General features: G+C 44.2%; 2 protein-coding genes across 6 annotated transcripts in view; one reads left to right on the top strand and one right to left on the bottom strand.

Annotated features, from left to right (window-relative positions):
• The first annotated feature begins 2,606 nt into the window (after positions 1-2,606).
• TMEM191C (transmembrane protein 191C) lies at positions 2,607-4,942 on the top strand. Its single transcript, XM_081286963.1, has 9 exons — positions 2,607-2,806; positions 3,089-3,212; positions 3,313-3,363; positions 3,517-3,597; positions 3,937-3,996; positions 4,134-4,198; positions 4,282-4,354; positions 4,485-4,525; positions 4,616-4,942. Exons 1-9 carry the CDS (start codon positions 2,652-2,654, stop codon positions 4,818-4,820), a joined length of 855 nt encoding a protein of 284 aa, XP_081143089.1. The 5' UTR covers positions 2,607-2,651; the 3' UTR covers positions 4,821-4,942.
• Positions 4,943-14,468: 9,526 nt separating this feature from the next.
• The window catches only part of PI4KA (phosphatidylinositol 4-kinase alpha), a 136,771-nt gene continuing 135,738 nt past the window's right edge, over positions 14,469-15,501 (bottom strand). For all 5 annotated transcript variants that reach the window (XM_081286953.1, XM_081286951.1, XM_081286952.1 and 2 more), the window contains one exon: positions 14,469-14,963. In XM_081286953.1, the coding sequence (XP_081143079.1) occupies positions 14,912-14,963 (52 nt within the window). In that variant the 3' untranslated portion in view covers positions 14,469-14,911. The remainder of the gene's footprint in view (positions 14,964-15,501) is intronic.

The following is a 15,501-nucleotide window of genomic DNA, read 5'->3' as shown; positions in this document are numbered from 1 at the left end:
AAAGAGAGAGATAGAGAGAGAGAAAGAGAACTTTAATATTTTATTTTTCTTAGTTTTCGGCAGACACAACATCTCTGTCTGTATGTGGTGCTGAGGATCGAACCTGGGCCGCACGCATGCCAGGTGAGCGCGCTACCGCTTGAGCCACATCCCCAGCCCCATACACCCCAGTTCTTTTTATTTTAAACAGAGACTCACTAAATTGCTCAGGCTGTCCTTGAACTTAAGATACCCATGCCTCAGTGTCCTGAGTTGCTGGGATTACAAGTGTGAGCCTTCCCATTTTATCTTGATTATTTCTGGGAAGACCCCCAATACAGTTGCATTCTGAGGTTAAATCTTTTTTTTTTTTTTTTTTTTTTAAAGAGGGAGTGGAAGAGAGAGAGAGATATTTTTTTTAAAATTTTTTTTTAATATTTATTTTTTTTTTTAGTTCTCGGCGGACACAACATCTTTGTTGGTATGTGGTGCTGAGGATCGAACCCGGGCCGCACGCATGCAAGGCGAGCGCGCTACCGCTTGAGCCACATCCCTAGCCCGAGAGATTTTTTTTTAATATTTATTTTTTAGTTCTCAGCGGACACAACATCTTTGTATGTGGTGCTGAGGATCGAACCCGGACCGCACGCATGCCAGGCGAGCGCGCTACCGCTTGAGCCACATCCCCAGCCCCTGAGGTTAAATCTTAGAGATTAAGATTTCAATGTATAAAATTATGATGATGGTGGGTGGGGGAGTGGTCGCTATGCTATAACACAAGTATATCATTGTAGCCATTAGAAAATAGAAATTTTAGGATGGGTGCAGTGACGCATCCCTGTAATCCTAGCGCTTCAGGAGGTTGAGGCAGGAGGATTGAAAGTTCAAAGCCAGCCTCAGCAAGAGCGAGACACCACGCAACTGAGACCCTGTCTCTAAATAAAATTCAAAAAAATGCTGGGGATATGGCTCAGTGGTTGAGTGCCCCTGAGTTCAAACCTCTCCCTGACCAATCAATCAATCAATAAATAAAAAAGAATACAGATTTTAGCTGGATACAGAGGCATACATATGTAATCCCAGTGGTTTAGGAGGCTGAGTCAGAAGGATGCAAGTTTGAGGCCCACCTTGGCAACTTAAGGAGACGCTGTCTCAAAGTAAAAAATAAAAAGAGCTGAGGATGTAGCTCAGAGGTTGAACATTCCTGAGTTCAATCCCTAACATGCAAAACAGCTACACAAAATAAATTTTTAGCCAGACTTTGTGGTATATGCCTATAATCCCTTGCTATCTGGGAGGTTGAGTTAGGAGGATTGCAAATTGTGAGTAATTTAAGGAGACTGTCTCAAAATAAAAAGAGTTTGGGTGTAGGCAAGGGAGAAAGAAAGGAAGACATCATGTGCTTAGTGAGATACAGAATTTCCCTGACCTGAAACAGCCTCCACCCTACCTTTGACTTCTAAGGGATTGATTCCAATTTAAGAGATTGCAAGATTAACCCATGTAAAGCCATACTTACCCCACACAAGTCAGCTGGTTGCTGCATTGTGTCACATTCATATGGGTACCATAGTAACTAGTAATTCTTTGCTAATAACCTGAACATCTAGTAATTCTTTGCCATGTAACAGACTTCTTGCTGAAAATAAAACAATCCCCATAGGTTAGTTGTTTAAATAAGAGCCATATTATTCATAATTGAAATTGACCAAATAAAGGCAGATTTAAAAAATTTATAGTCTCACAATGAAATAGTTTTTTTTTTTTTTAGAGAGATTGTGAGAGAGGAGAGAGAGAGAGAGAGAATTTTTAATATTTATTTTTCAGTTCTCGGCGGACACAACATCTTTGTTGGTATGTGGTGCTGAGGATCGAACCCGGGCCGCACGCATGCCAGGCAAGCGCGCTACCGCTTGAGCCACATCCCCAGCCCCGAAATAGTTTCTTTCTCTTGTTTGTTTCTAGATCTTGCCCAGGAATCTTATAATCTTTATTTCAAAATAAACGTTAATAATATATTCTACTTTTTTTTTTTACCCTTTATTTTTATGTGGTGCTGAGGATTGAATCCAATGCCTCGCACGTGCTAGGTGAGCACTCTACCGCTGAGCCACAACCCCAATCCATATTCTGCTTTTCACTAGATATCATCATAGCTCTATGTATGCCATGTAATATTCAAATGAATCATTTAAAATCACAGTTGTTTCCTTTTTGATGGTGACTGTAACCACTTCAATGAACCATTAAATGCATAGAGGGTTTTTAACAATTTTTTTTCTTTCTGGGATAAATTCTCAGGAGTGGAATCGTTGGGTTAAAAGACAGAGAACTTATTTATGGATCCTGAGATACATTTGCAGTCTTTTCCACAGGAGATTGATCAGTTGGCAGGTTTCATTTGCAATGTTGGGAAACCAAATCTTGTTTCAAATTGCCGGGGCTAAAGGAGATTAGGTATTAGTCTTTTGTTAACCTTTCATTAGTATTTTATTAACTTTTTATTGATTGGATTGTTGTTTTGGATAATATTTTTATAGACGATGAAACAAGTGTGATCCTGCTTCACCTCTTGGTGATGCTGAGCCCGGGCGCCCCCTGCTGCCCATTGTGACGCTGGCTGCAGGGCGGGTCCCCTAGGACGCTGGAGTCGAGGCAGAGCTGGGGGAGCCATGGCCGAGCCGCAGGAGCAGTTACTGCAGCTCCAGAAGGATAACCGAGATGGCCGCATGCGGAAGCAGGAGCTGGAGGAGTTGGTGCGCGGTCTCGAGGCCGAGAGCGAGAGCCTCACCGGGCGCCTACAGGAACTGCGCGAGCGCGAGCGCAGGTGCCCTGAGAGGGCTGCTTAAGCCGGCGGGCGGGCCCCTCCTGAGAGGCGGCGCGTTTCAAGAGTAGCTGATTGCCCAGTCCCGCACCTCCGCTCCAGTCGTCGGGCGGGGTTATTCACCCAGGGAGCGCGAAGGGAGGTTGAAGTCTGGCATGCCAGGGACTGGGCGAGGACTTCTTTGACCTTGACCTTCAGCTGGTTACTTCTCCGTACGGTGGGGGCCGCAGAATCCTGAGCTCCCCAACCCCCCGCCGAAGCACCTGCCTCAGTTTCTCTCTGCAGTCTGCAACGGAGGCGGAGCCAGGCGGCTAGGGCTCTACGAGGGGAAGCGCGCGAGGCGGCGCGAGAGCGTGCGGAGAGGACGCGTGAACTGCTGGAGGCGGCGGAGCAGCACAAATTGGACCTGGTTGGAGGGGTGCCCCAAGGAGCGGAGCCGGAGGGGCGGGGGCCAGGATGAGGCGGGGCTAAAGGAGAAACCTGGACCGCCCCCTCAACCCTTTTCACAGGAGCAACACAATCAACAGTTGCAGGAGCAGTGGGAGGAGCTGTCAAGTCAGGTATGTGCAGGGAATGGGTTGGCCTCCAGTCTTGGTTCTACTCGAATGTCCCGCTCTGGTACCTGCCGCTGTTGCCTCCCAGTCTCTGCCCCCCCAAAGTACCCCCGCCTCAAGAGGCCCCGTAAATCCCGCCCTCACAAGCCCCGCCCCCAGCTCTTTTACTACGGTGGGGAACAACGGAATCAGCAGCGCGCGGAGCAGCAGCTACTCGGGACGCAACTGTTGGCACTGCAGGTACTTGGACTGAACCCCTAGCGCCCGACAGGGGCGGAGCGGAAACGTGGGCGGGGCCGTAGTGGAGCGAGGGGCGGACCCTGAGGCCCAGAGCGGGTCTTGAGGCACTGCGGGTGCAAGGTGTGCCCCGACATCTGACAGTTCTTGAATGCTCCCAAAGAAACAGCTGGAAGTGGTGGAGGCCAAGTACGCCATGCAGGCGGAGGACTTACGGCAGGTGTGAGAGGAGCCCGCAATTTGGTGGGAGGGTCAGCTTTAGGTGTCCTTAGAGCCTGGGCCTGTTCGGAAGGGTGGGAGGGGTGTGTCCTTTCGAGTCTAATTAAGGCTGTTGTACCCTAGGGTGCGCAGCGGACCGAGGAGGCCTGGGCCAGCTTCCAGGAGCAGAGTGGAGTCCTACAGGTGCGGCTCCCTCGGCTCTGAGAGCCAGTCACCTCTGACTCTACTGCGGCCTCCAACCCACCTTTCCCAGATCTGGGGCAGCCAGCACCAGGCGGCCTCCTCCCCCAGCCCTGAATCCTCACTCCCATCCCCTCCAGGAGCTGCAGGGGAAGGTGATGGAGGCGGCAGCTGCGCTGGACACCTCGCGGGGCGGCCCAGAACCGTAAGGGAGTTAGTACGGTTAAGTGAGTAGGGGCGGTTGTGGCGCTAGAACAGATTGCCTATCTCTGTGCCTGTCACCCGCAGGGGGGACTCTAAGCTTCGCCGGGTGCAGGACTGCTCTGGCTCGCTGATGGAGGAGGTGGCCAGGGCCGACTGTGTGAGCGTGGGCCCGGGCTGGTGGGCTGGAGCTGGGACACTCCCGCCACCCCCCTGTCCCTCCAGGAGAGATCTGGCTAGCGCAGTGCCCCTAATCCTGCATTGAGGGACACGGCTCCCTTTTCCTTCAGGAAAAGCGGCTGTTGGGCGGCGCAGGGGCCGGAGGCATCAGGTGAGCCTGGTGGCCTACGTGAGGGAAGTGGGTTCTCCTTTTGAGTTCCCTCTCCAGCCACCACTCATCTGTCCATTTGTCGGTCCGCAGGCTGTGGGCGCTCGGTGCGCTGCAGATGTTGCTGTTGCTCCCGCTTGGCTTCCTGGCACTGCCGCTGCTCTATGTGTTGCTGGTGAAGCAGGATGCCATCCACCAGGGCCTCCCGCACCTCAGCTCAGATGCTGCCTTTCGCCGCCTGCGCTACACGCTGTCCCCACTACTGGAGTTGCGCGCGCGCGGGCTGCTGCCTGCTTAGAGCCATCACGCTGGCCGTGGCCGCCTGCACCTTAGTCTCTCGTGTGGTTTCTGGGGCGCCTGAGGGGAGATACCCGGGGCATGAGGCTTGTGTCCCTCCCACCCACTAGCGACCCACCCTGGCACTTCAGCTCAGTAGACAAGGGTTCTACCAGGAGGGCCTGCGTCCAGGAAGGAGCTCCGGGTCCCAGGCCTTGGGTTGGCCTTCTCCACAGCCTTGGTTGCTGCACTCACTAGCCAAGTCCGAAGTTGGTCCGCAATTTATTAGTGAATTTGCCTGGGCCTAAGGGATTAGGAGGAGGCGCTGGTCGGTCAGATTTTTTTTTTTTTTCATGGAGGTCTGTGATTCCTTTGGATCCACTGCTAGTAGTTATTTAGGTCCCCATAGCATCCTTTGGTTCTCTCTGGGTAGGATCCCCATCCTGGTGGCCGTTAAGTGTTCCTTCCTGTGGCAGCTTTGCTTTCTTTGCCCTGGGCATAGCTACTAGTGCGTACTCAGACTGCCGGCTTCCTGTGGAATTTCTTTTTTATTTGTGAGAAATATTATTAGTGGAAATAAGCCATTTCTATTTTGTCTGAGTTTTGTTATTTTAGCAGTGAAATTGTTTAATGTAACTCCTGTACACATATACTTTCTTGCAATAACCTTTAAAAATATTTTCTTGCTGGGCGCAGTGGCGCTTGCCTGTAGTTCCAGTGGCTCTGAAGACTGAGGTAGGATTGCAAATTCAAAGCAGGCTTCAGCAAAAGTGAGGTGCTAAGCAACTCAGTGAGACCCTATCTCTAAATAAAATACAAAATAGGGCTGGGGATGTGGCTCAGTGGTCAAGTACCCATGAGTTCAATCCCTAGTACAAAGAAAAAAGTTTTTTTTTTTTTATTAATTTGTAGGTATTCTTAAGGCTTTGTTGTTAAATTTGTTGGTGGAACCCTATGTTCCAAATTTAAGAATTGTGCTTTGAGTTCTAAGTAACCATTCTTGTCTGGAAATCATAAAGACATTCTCATATTTTCTTCTTTTGTGGGGGAGGCGGACAGGGTGTTGTTCTGTTGCCAGGCTGGCCTTGAACTATTGGGTGCTTGATCCACCCTCTTCAGTCTCTGGAGTAGCAGTGACTACAGGTCTGGAGCCACCACACCCTGACTTCTTCTAAATTATTATTTTTTTTAATTGTAGATGAGAACGATACCTTTGTTTTACTTTTTAATGTGGTGCTGAGGATTGAACCCAGTGCCTCACACTTGCCAGACAAGTGCTTTAACACTGAGCCACAACCCCAGCCCCTCTTCTAAATATTTTAATGATGTGCTCAGACTGGGATGTTTAAAATGATTATTGATATAGATGCATTTATGAGATATTATATTTTTTACTGTTCTTATTTTTTAAAATTTATTTAATTAGGTATATATGACAGCAGAATGTATTTTGATTCATTGTATACAATTGCAGCACAACTTTTAATTTCTCTGATTGTACACCATATAGGGTGGCACCATATGTGTAGTCATACATGTACCTAGGGTAATGATGTCCATCTCATTCCATCATCTTTCTTGCCCTCATGCCCCCCCTTCACTCCTCTCCCTTTTGCCAAAGTTCCTCCATTTTCCCCATTCCCCCCCTCCTTGTAGGTCAGCATCTACTTATTAGAGAGAACATCCACCCTTTGGTTTTTTGTGGTTGTCTTAATTCACTTAGCATGATATTCTCCAACTCCATCCATTTATCTGCAAATGCCATAATTTTATTCTTTTTTAATGCTGAGTAATACCACAGTTTCTTTATCCATTCATCTGTTGAAGGGCATCTAGGTTGCTTCCACAGTTATTGTGAATTGAGTTGTGATGAACATTGATGTGGCTGCATACTGATTTAAATCCTTTGGGTGAGGAGTGAGATAGTGGGTCAAATGGTGGTTCCGTTTCAAGTTTTCTAAGGAATCTCTATACTGCTTTCCAGATTGGTTGCACCAATTTGCAGTCCCACCAGCAATGTATGAGTGTGCCTTTTTCCCTACATGTTGCAGCCCGGCTGGCTGGGCAAAATAACGGCGGGGGGGGGGTGGTGGTGGTGGTGGTGGTGGTGTGTGACGAGGAACTTGCATAGATTGATACAGCAGGAGTAGGAGCCGTTTATTGTAGGACAGGAGCGGTATTTATACATTCCACACAGCTTATCTTAATTAGCATGAACTAGATACATCAGTCAACCAATAAGAAATTTTCACACTTAATGGCTCCGCTGGCCTTACTTCATAAACCACTCCCTCTGGCATTTTGCCAGGCGCCATCCAGACTTGTTTATAGACTCTAACACCTACATCCTCGCTAACATTTGTTATTTGTATTTTTTTTTTAATTGGTTGTTCACAACATTACAAAGCTCTTGACATATCATATTTCATACATTAGATTGAAGTGGGTTATGAACTCCCAATTTTACCCCAAATGCAGATTGCAGAATCATGTCGGTTACACATCCACAATTTTACATAATGCCCTATTAGTAATTGTTGTATTCTGCTACCTTTCCTATCCCCTACTATCCCCCCTCCCCTTCCCTCACATCTTCTCTCTCTACCCCATCTACTGTAATTAATTTCTCTCCTTGTTTGTTATTTGTATTCTTTTTTTTTTAAAGAGAGAGGGAGAGAGGGAGAGAGAGAATTTTAATATTTTATTTCTTAGTTTTCGGCAGACACAACATCTTTGTTTGTATGTGGTGCTGAGGATCGAACCCGGGCCCCACGCATTGCCAGGCGAGCGCGCTACCGCTTGAGCCACATCCCCAGCCCCTGTTATTTGTATTCTTGATAACTGCCATTCTGATTAGTGTGAGATAAATCTTAGTTTTGATTTGCATCTTTCTAATTGCTAGAGATGTTGAACATTTCTTTATATAATTTGTTGATTGAATGTATATGTTCTTCTGAGAAGTGTCTGTTCAGCTCCTTAGCCCATTTATTGATTGGGTTGTTTGTTTACTGTTTTTATTTTTGTATTCTGTACTCCACTTTTTTGCCTTTTGTGCTTCTATATTTTTTAAATTTTTTCTCGTATTTTTTGTATCTTTTTTTGTTTTTTCTATCATTTTTTGTGTTTTTATTTAAAAAAATATTTTTAATAATTATTTTTTAGTTTTAGGTGGACACAATATCTTTATTTTATATTTATGTGGTGGTGGGGATGGAACCCAGTGCCTCATGCTTGCTAGGCAGGCACTCTACCACTGAGCCACAACCCCAGCCCCATCTTTTGTGCTTTTAATTAAACATTTTATTATTCTGTTCTTCTCCTTACCTAGCATATCAATTATACTTTTAATTAATTAATTTTTGGTATAGGGATTGAACCCTGGGGTACCTTATCATTGAGCTTCATCTCCAGCCTTAAATTTTTTCTTTTTTCTTTTTTTTAGAGAAAGAGAGAGAATTTTTAATATTTATTTTTTTTTAAATTTTCAGCGGACACAACATCTTTGTCTGTCTGTGGTACTGAGGATCGAACCCGGGTCACACGCATGCCAGGCGAGCGTGCTACCGCTTGAGCCACAACCCCAGCCCCCAGCCTTAAATTTTTTAAGACTGTTTTTAGTTGTAGATGGACACGATACCTTCATTTTGTTTATTTAGTTTTTTTTATGTGGTTCTGGGGATCAAACTCAGTGCCTTGTGCATGCAAGGGAAGCACTCTACCACTGAGCCACAACTTCAGCCCTTATTTTAAATTTTAAGCCAGAGTCTTAATGGATAGTGCAGGCTAGGGTGTAGCTCAGTTGTAGGGCGCTTGCCTAGCAGCTCCAAGACTCTACCACTGAGCTACATTCCCAGCCTGTTTTAATTTTTGAGACAGGGTCTTGCTAAAATGTTCAGACTGTTCAACTTTTGATCCTGCTTCGTCTTCCTAAGTCACTGGGATTATAGGCATGCACCATTGTCCCAGCTTCTTCACTTTTGAAGGATAATTTTTCAGGATACATAATTCTAGATTGGTAGGTTTTTCTCCCAACATTTTTTTTAAGTATCAAAGATTTCTTTTTTTTTTAATTTTTTTTTTAGTTGTTGATAGGCCCTTATTTTATTTATACGTGGTGCTGAGAATCGAACCCAGTGCATCACACATGCCAGGCAATGTGCTACTGCTGAGCCATAGCCCCAGCCCCTCTCCCAACATTTTAAACAAGTCACCTCATTCTCTTTTTACTTTCTTTCTTTTTTTAGTTGGACACAATATCTTTATTTTGTTTTTATGTGGTGCTGAGAATTGAACCCAGTGCCTCACGCATGCTAGGCAAGTGTGCCAACACTTGAGCCACATCCCCAGCCCCTCTCTTTTTACTTTCTTGATTTATGAAGAGAAGCTGAATAATTTTTTTTTGAGAGAGAGAGAGAGAGAGCGAGAGAGAGCGAGAGAGAGAGAGAGAATTTTGATATTTATTTTTTAGTTTTCAGTGGACACAACATCTTTTGTTTGTATGTGGTGCTGAGGATCGAACCCGGGCCGCACGCATGCCAGGCGAGCGCGCTACCACTTGAGCCACATCCCCAGCCCCTTTTAATATATTTCTAAATTTTTTATTTTTCCTAATAAGTCTTGATAGCTAGATTTATTGTTCTTCAATATTGAAATAGCTGTTTTGCCCTTTGTATTCTCATATATATAAGTTTTTAATCTGCTTGTCAATTTCTAATATAAAACATGGAGATTTTGATTGGTATTTTCAGCAAAACACGTCAATCTGAAGAGAATAAACATAACATTAAATCTTCCAATCCATGAACATACCTATTACTGTTTAGCTCTTCTTTCAACATTTAGTTTTTTTCTTATGAATCTTTCATTATTTCTTAGTGGCTGATGGTTTTGGATGCAATCATACCCACAAAATTGTTTTATATATTGACCTGCATCTTAAAAAATTGACTATAGATATTAATTTTGGATTTTTATTTTTTTAGTTATATATAGACACAACAACTTTATCTTATTTATTTTTATGTGGTGCTAAGGATCAAACCCAGTGCCTCACAACGTGCTAGGCGAGCACTCTACCACTGAGCCCCAGCCCCAGCCCCTTAATTTTGGATTTTCATGTACATAAATATTATTTCTGGATAAGCTTTATTTCTACCTATCTACTATTTTTTTTTTTTTTTTTTTTTTTTAAGATGGGGCCTTGCTATGTTGCCTAGTCTGGCCTTGAACTTCTGGGCCCAAGAAATTCTTCTCAGTGTTCTGAGAAGTTGAGACTACAGGTGCATATCACTATGTCTGGCAAAGATAATATATGTATTTTGTTAATTATTCCTTGTCTATATGATACTATAAAAAATTGCAGTAGGCCATAAGACCCTCATTCCAGAAGATTACCACTCCATACCTGGGAGGATGGAATATCAGGCAAAGATCAAAAAGAATGTGGATTGGCCTTACTGGGTTTCTCCCTTCAGTCTACTAAATCACATTTCTACACAGCTGTTCACTCTTCATCTAGTCTTAGCATAAATAATTTCCCTTGGATCTTTCCATCTTCAATTCTGAAGTTTCCCATATCAAAGTCTTATTAAACAAATTTCTCAAAAAAAAAATTGCAGTGCTGGGATCACTGTACTGAACCCTAGTCTCCCATGTTAAAAAAAATAAATAAAAAATGAACCCAGGAGTGCTTTACCACTTAGCTAAGTCCCCAGCCCTTTTTATTTTGAGACAGTGCCTCACTTACTTGCTGAGGCTATCTTCAAACTTGCAATCCTCCTCTCAGACTCCTGAGTTGCTGGGATTACAGGTATGAGCCAGCTCACCCAGCTCAGCCCCCAAATTCTTTTTTTTTTTTTTTAGAGAGAGAGAGAGAGAGAGAGAGAGAGAGAGAGAGAGAGAATGAGAATGAGAATTAATATTTATTTTTTAGTTTTCGGCGGGCACATCTTTGTATGTGGTGTTGAGGATCGAACCCGGGCCGCACGCATGCCAGGCGAGCGCGCTACCGCTTGAGCCACATCCCCAGCCCCGCCCCCCCCAAATTCTTAACTGATTTCTTTGTATTGTCTAACTGAACTGGTTAGGGGCTTCTATACAAACCTGAAAAAAAGTGGCAACAGCAGGTACTTTTTATGTTTTATTTTTGGTGGTGCTGGGGATCGAACCCAGGGCCTTGTGCACACAAGACAAGCACCCTACCAACTGAGCTATATCCCCAGCCCTCACAGGTACATTTATATCTCTTTTTTTTTTTTCATTTTGGGTGCTGGGAATTCAACTCTGAGTCTTGCATGTTCTAGGCGAGTTCTCTCTACCACTTAGCTACATCTCCAGTCTCTGTGTTTTGAGACAGGAACTCACTAAGTTGCTCAGACCGACCTTAAACTGTGATCCCTCCTGCTTCAGCCTTTTGAGTAGCTTGGACTACAGGTGTGTGCCACCACCCCTGGCTTATACCACAGTTTCATCTAGGGGGCACATCTTTCAACATTGTAACTTTAGCAATTATCAAGAATATAAGTAACAATAAATGTTGGTGAGGATGTGGGGAAAAAGGTGCACCCATACATTGCTGGTGGGACTGCAAATTGGTGCAACCATTCTGGAAAGCAGTATGGAGATTCTTTTTTTTTTTTTTTTTTTTTTCAGTATGGAGATTCTTAAAAAAATAACTAGGATGGAGCCACTATTTAACTCACCTAACCTTCTCTTCAGTATACATCCAAAGGATTTAAAATCAGCATACTACAGTGATGCAGCCACATCAATGTTTATAGCAGTTCAATTCACAATAGCTAAGCTATTAGAACCAAGCTAGGTGCCCTTCAACAGATGGATGGATAAAGAAAGTGGACACAATGGAGTATTTTACTCAACCATTAAGAAGAATGACTTCATGATATTTGCCAGTAGATGGATGGATCTGGAGACTATTATGCTAAGTGAAACGAGCCAGTCCCCAAAAGCCAAAGGTCAAATATTTTCACTTATATGTGGAAGCTAGGGCTGGGGATATAGCTCAGTTGGTAGCACAAGGCCCTGGATTGAATCCCCAGCAACACACACACACAAACTAAAAACAACCAATAAAAAAAAATACATTCCACCTTTAAGAGATGAGGATGATGATGTAATCCAGTGACTTAGTAATCTGATGTAGGAGAATACCAGGCCAGTCTCAGTAATTCAGAAAGGCACTCAGCAACTTAGTGAGAAACTGTCTCAAAATATAAAAAGTGTTGGGGGTGTGGCTCAGTGGTTAAGCACCTCTACATTTAATCCTCCATACCAAAAAGAGTTGTGGGGCTGGGGTTGGAGCTCAGTGGTAGAGCGCTTGCCTCGAATGTGCAAGGCCCTGAGTTCGATCCTTAGCACCACATAAACATAAAGATGATGTGTTCAACTACAACTAAAAAATATTAAAAAAAAAGAGTTGAGGGATACAGCAATTGTGTAGCATATGGGAGGCCCTGGGTTTGATCTCACACACACACAAAAAAACCTATTAGCTAATAAGAGTCTTTTTTTTCCCTAATATTTTTAGTTGTTAGATGGACATAATACCCAATGTGTTGAGGTTCGAACCTAGTACCTCACATGTGCTAGGAAGTGCTCTACCATGGAGCTACAACTGTAGCCCAAGTGGAGTGATTAGTCCACTATTTAATATAATTATTGATATAGCTGGATTTAAGTCTATAATTGTAAGATTTGTCTATATCTCACCAACTTTTTTTTTTTTGTGGTACTGGAGATTGAACCCATGGCTTTGCACATCCTAGGCAAACACTCTTACCATGAAGCTATATCTGCAGCAGCCGAACATGTTATTTTTTGTTCTTTTTCTACCTTCTTTGGGTTAATATATACTTTTGAGACATCTAAGTTGCTAAGACATCATCTTGCTAAATTGCCTAGGATAGGCAAGATCCTTCTACTTCAGTTTCAACCCTAGCCCCTATTTTCTTTATTTTATGTGGAGCTAAGGATTGAACCCCATGAGCTACAGGCCCAGCCCTAATTTAATTATTAGCATTTTTTTTTATTTCTGGTGCTGGGGATGTAACTCAGGGCTTTGCACATGCTAGGCAAGTGTTCTACCACTGAACAATCTACACTCCAATATTTTTAAAACCTTGTTTTAACTTACACATTAATTTCTTTTTTTTTTTTTAAAGAGAGAGTGAGAGAGGGGAGAGAGAGAGAGAGAGAGAGAATTTTTTTAATATTTATTTTTCAGTTCTCGGCGGACACAACATCTTTGTTGGTATGTGGTGCTGAGGATCGAACCCGGGCCGCACGCATGCCAGGTGAGCGCGCAACCGCTTGAGCCACATCCCTAGCCCATTAATTTCTTATTTATACTTTTACATATATTGCTCAGGCTTCAACTGTTACCTGAAGCTGAGTATTGATTCTTCATCAACTCTGGCAATTCTAAGTTGATAGGAGCTTCTTGTTCACCTTTCTTCATGCTGTGGTAATTTCATCATTTTAGTAATTCCATTGCCCTTTCAGGTGATTGGTTTTCTCTTTACCTCTGACCCATTATTAAGCCAATCTTTATTTTTCATTTTTAGTACTCTTTACCTCTGACCCATTATTAAGCCAATCTTTATTTTCTGACCCATTATTAAGCCAATCTTTATTTTCCATTTTTAGTAATAGATGGACACAATGTCTTCATTTATTTTTATGTGGTGCTGAGGATTGAACCCAGTACCTCACACGTGCAAGGCAGGTGCTCTACCACTGAGTTACAGCCCCAGCCCTAGCCAATATTGTGAATGAAAAAAAATTATTTTCTGGCTTCGATTCTTTTTTTTTTTTTCTACCAGAGATTGAACCACACAGGGGTGCTTAGCCACTGAGCCACATCCTCAGCCCTTTTTATTTTTTATTTTGAGACAGGATTTTGCTAAGTTGCTTAAGTCCTTGCTAAGTTGCTGAGGCTGGCTTTGAACTTGGGATCCTCCTGTCCCAACCTCCCAAGCCACTGGGATTACACTGCACCTGTCTTAGTCTGCTTGCCTGCTTAAGATAGAGAAGATAATGGGTTAGAATAGATAGTTATTAGGAGCTAGTCAAGCAACAATTTTGCAGTCCCAGAACACAGCACCTCTGAGAGAGAGATGACAGCAGAAGTAATTGCCCATCATGGGAATGACTAGAGCAAATGCAAATGAATGAAGCTTGCGCTTAGGACAAAAACAAGTGGGGTAACCTCCTTGGCAGTCCTGAGAGAGAGAGACAGCTCTGAAGCTGGCAGGAATCAGTTGAGGATAATACAATGTTATTTTTGGCATTTGTGTGAGGCTTAAGCCATAACTGGTGTGTCTGGGCCAGCAACCTGCGAAAGTCCCATGAGGGCAATTCCCGAGCAGGAGGGTCTTTCCCCTCTATAAAGGACACAAGGAGGAAAAGCAGGTAACACTGAGCCTTCCCCCTTCAGAAGCAAAGCTAGGACACACTGATAAACTCATCAGTCAAACCAGGCACAGTGGTGCTCACCTGTAATTTCAGAGACTCAGGAGGCTGAGGCAGGAATATCCTGTTTGAGACCAGCCTCACCAAAACTTTGTAAATAAAAAGGGCTGGGGATGTAGCTCAGTGGTGGAGTGCCCTTAGCTCAATTCCCAGTAGTGCAAAAATAAAATTCCAACACAGCATTTTTGGGGGTTTTTATTTTGTCCATGTTAGTTCAATCTTAAGTTGCATATAATTTTTTATACACAAGAAAATACTTTATGTACCTATGTAATAAGCCAGGTAGGGAATGTATCCAGTGCAAACAAAAGATTCACACCTGTGCATAGACAGCACCATCAGATGATTGTCATCTCAGTCTCTCTGGCATCACCAAGCATTGTCACATGAGGCCATGCCTAAGGAAGGAGCAGTTGCCAGGTTCTAGGGCTTCAGTTCTTTTTCCTATAAAACATGCTGCTGGGTGAAATGGCAGGGCCAACAGTAGCTCACCCATTTTGACCATAGTGTGGGAGCTTCTTGAGGGACAGCTGGGGGCAGAAATGCTCTCATGCTCCATGATTGTGGGGTGGCCTTTGGGAAGGGCCACACAGGGCAGAGGGCTGGACTTCAGAGGGCCACTCCTTAATAAGGGATGTCATTCTGATAGTATTGGATCATGTCATAGGTCCGGCTCCTAGAAGGTCAAAGCAAGAGAGTAAAGGGAGGCTATAAGGAGGCTGCTCAGTCAGGGCACCTCCTCACCCCTGGGGAGTCCTCCCTACCTGCTAAACCCTGCTTCCTGCTCAACCCAGCAACTTGAATGTGTGAATATACTGGCAGCAGACTCTAAAACAGGCTCAGGTGTACAGATGCCACCACCTCAGCCCCATGGCCTGTCATTCCCTGATTTGGGAGGCATAGTCCTCCCTCTTTCTATTCCCAGCCTGCTCCGCACTCTCAGCACATGCTTGTCTTATTTCACCTTAGATCCTCTTTATTCTGTTCCACAAACTGCTTTCATAGAAATGCCATTTGACAATACTTGGGTGCTCCCCACACCCATCCTGAGCTACCTCCCATTTCTCTGCCGTGTTCTTCAGGCCTCTTTCTTTTTGCCTGTTAGGGCACCAGACCCTGTGGGCTTTCTGGGTGGGTTCTCTACATCTTCCTCTCAGGCTCAGCCAGCAGTTTCCTGATTAGATGGCTATACCCTGGTTCTCTGCCTGCTTTGG

The sequence above is a fragment of the Spermophilus citellus genome, assembly GCF_964194105.1.
Source record: "Spermophilus citellus genome assembly, chromosome: 3".
NCBI classification, from domain to species: domain Eukaryota; kingdom Metazoa; phylum Chordata; class Mammalia; order Rodentia; family Sciuridae; genus Spermophilus; species Spermophilus citellus.
This window is presented reverse-complemented; position numbering and strand designations above follow the sequence as displayed.

What these genes read in the sequence shown, in the direction of transcription:
- TMEM191C (XM_081286963.1), top strand. Translation starts at nt 2,652, where the DNA reads ATGGCCGAGCCGCAGGAGCAGTTACTGCAGCTCCAGAAGGATAACCGA. An exon ending in AGCAGAGTGGAGTCCTACAG is followed by an intron (nt 3,997 to 4,133) that starts GTGCGGCTCCCT and finishes CATCCCCTCCAG; the next exon opens with GAGCTGCAGGGGAAGGTGAT. An exon ending in TCGCGGGGCGGCCCAGAACC is followed by an intron (nt 4,199 to 4,281) that starts GTAAGGGAGTTA and finishes TGTCACCCGCAG; the next exon opens with GGGGGACTCTAAGCTTCGCC.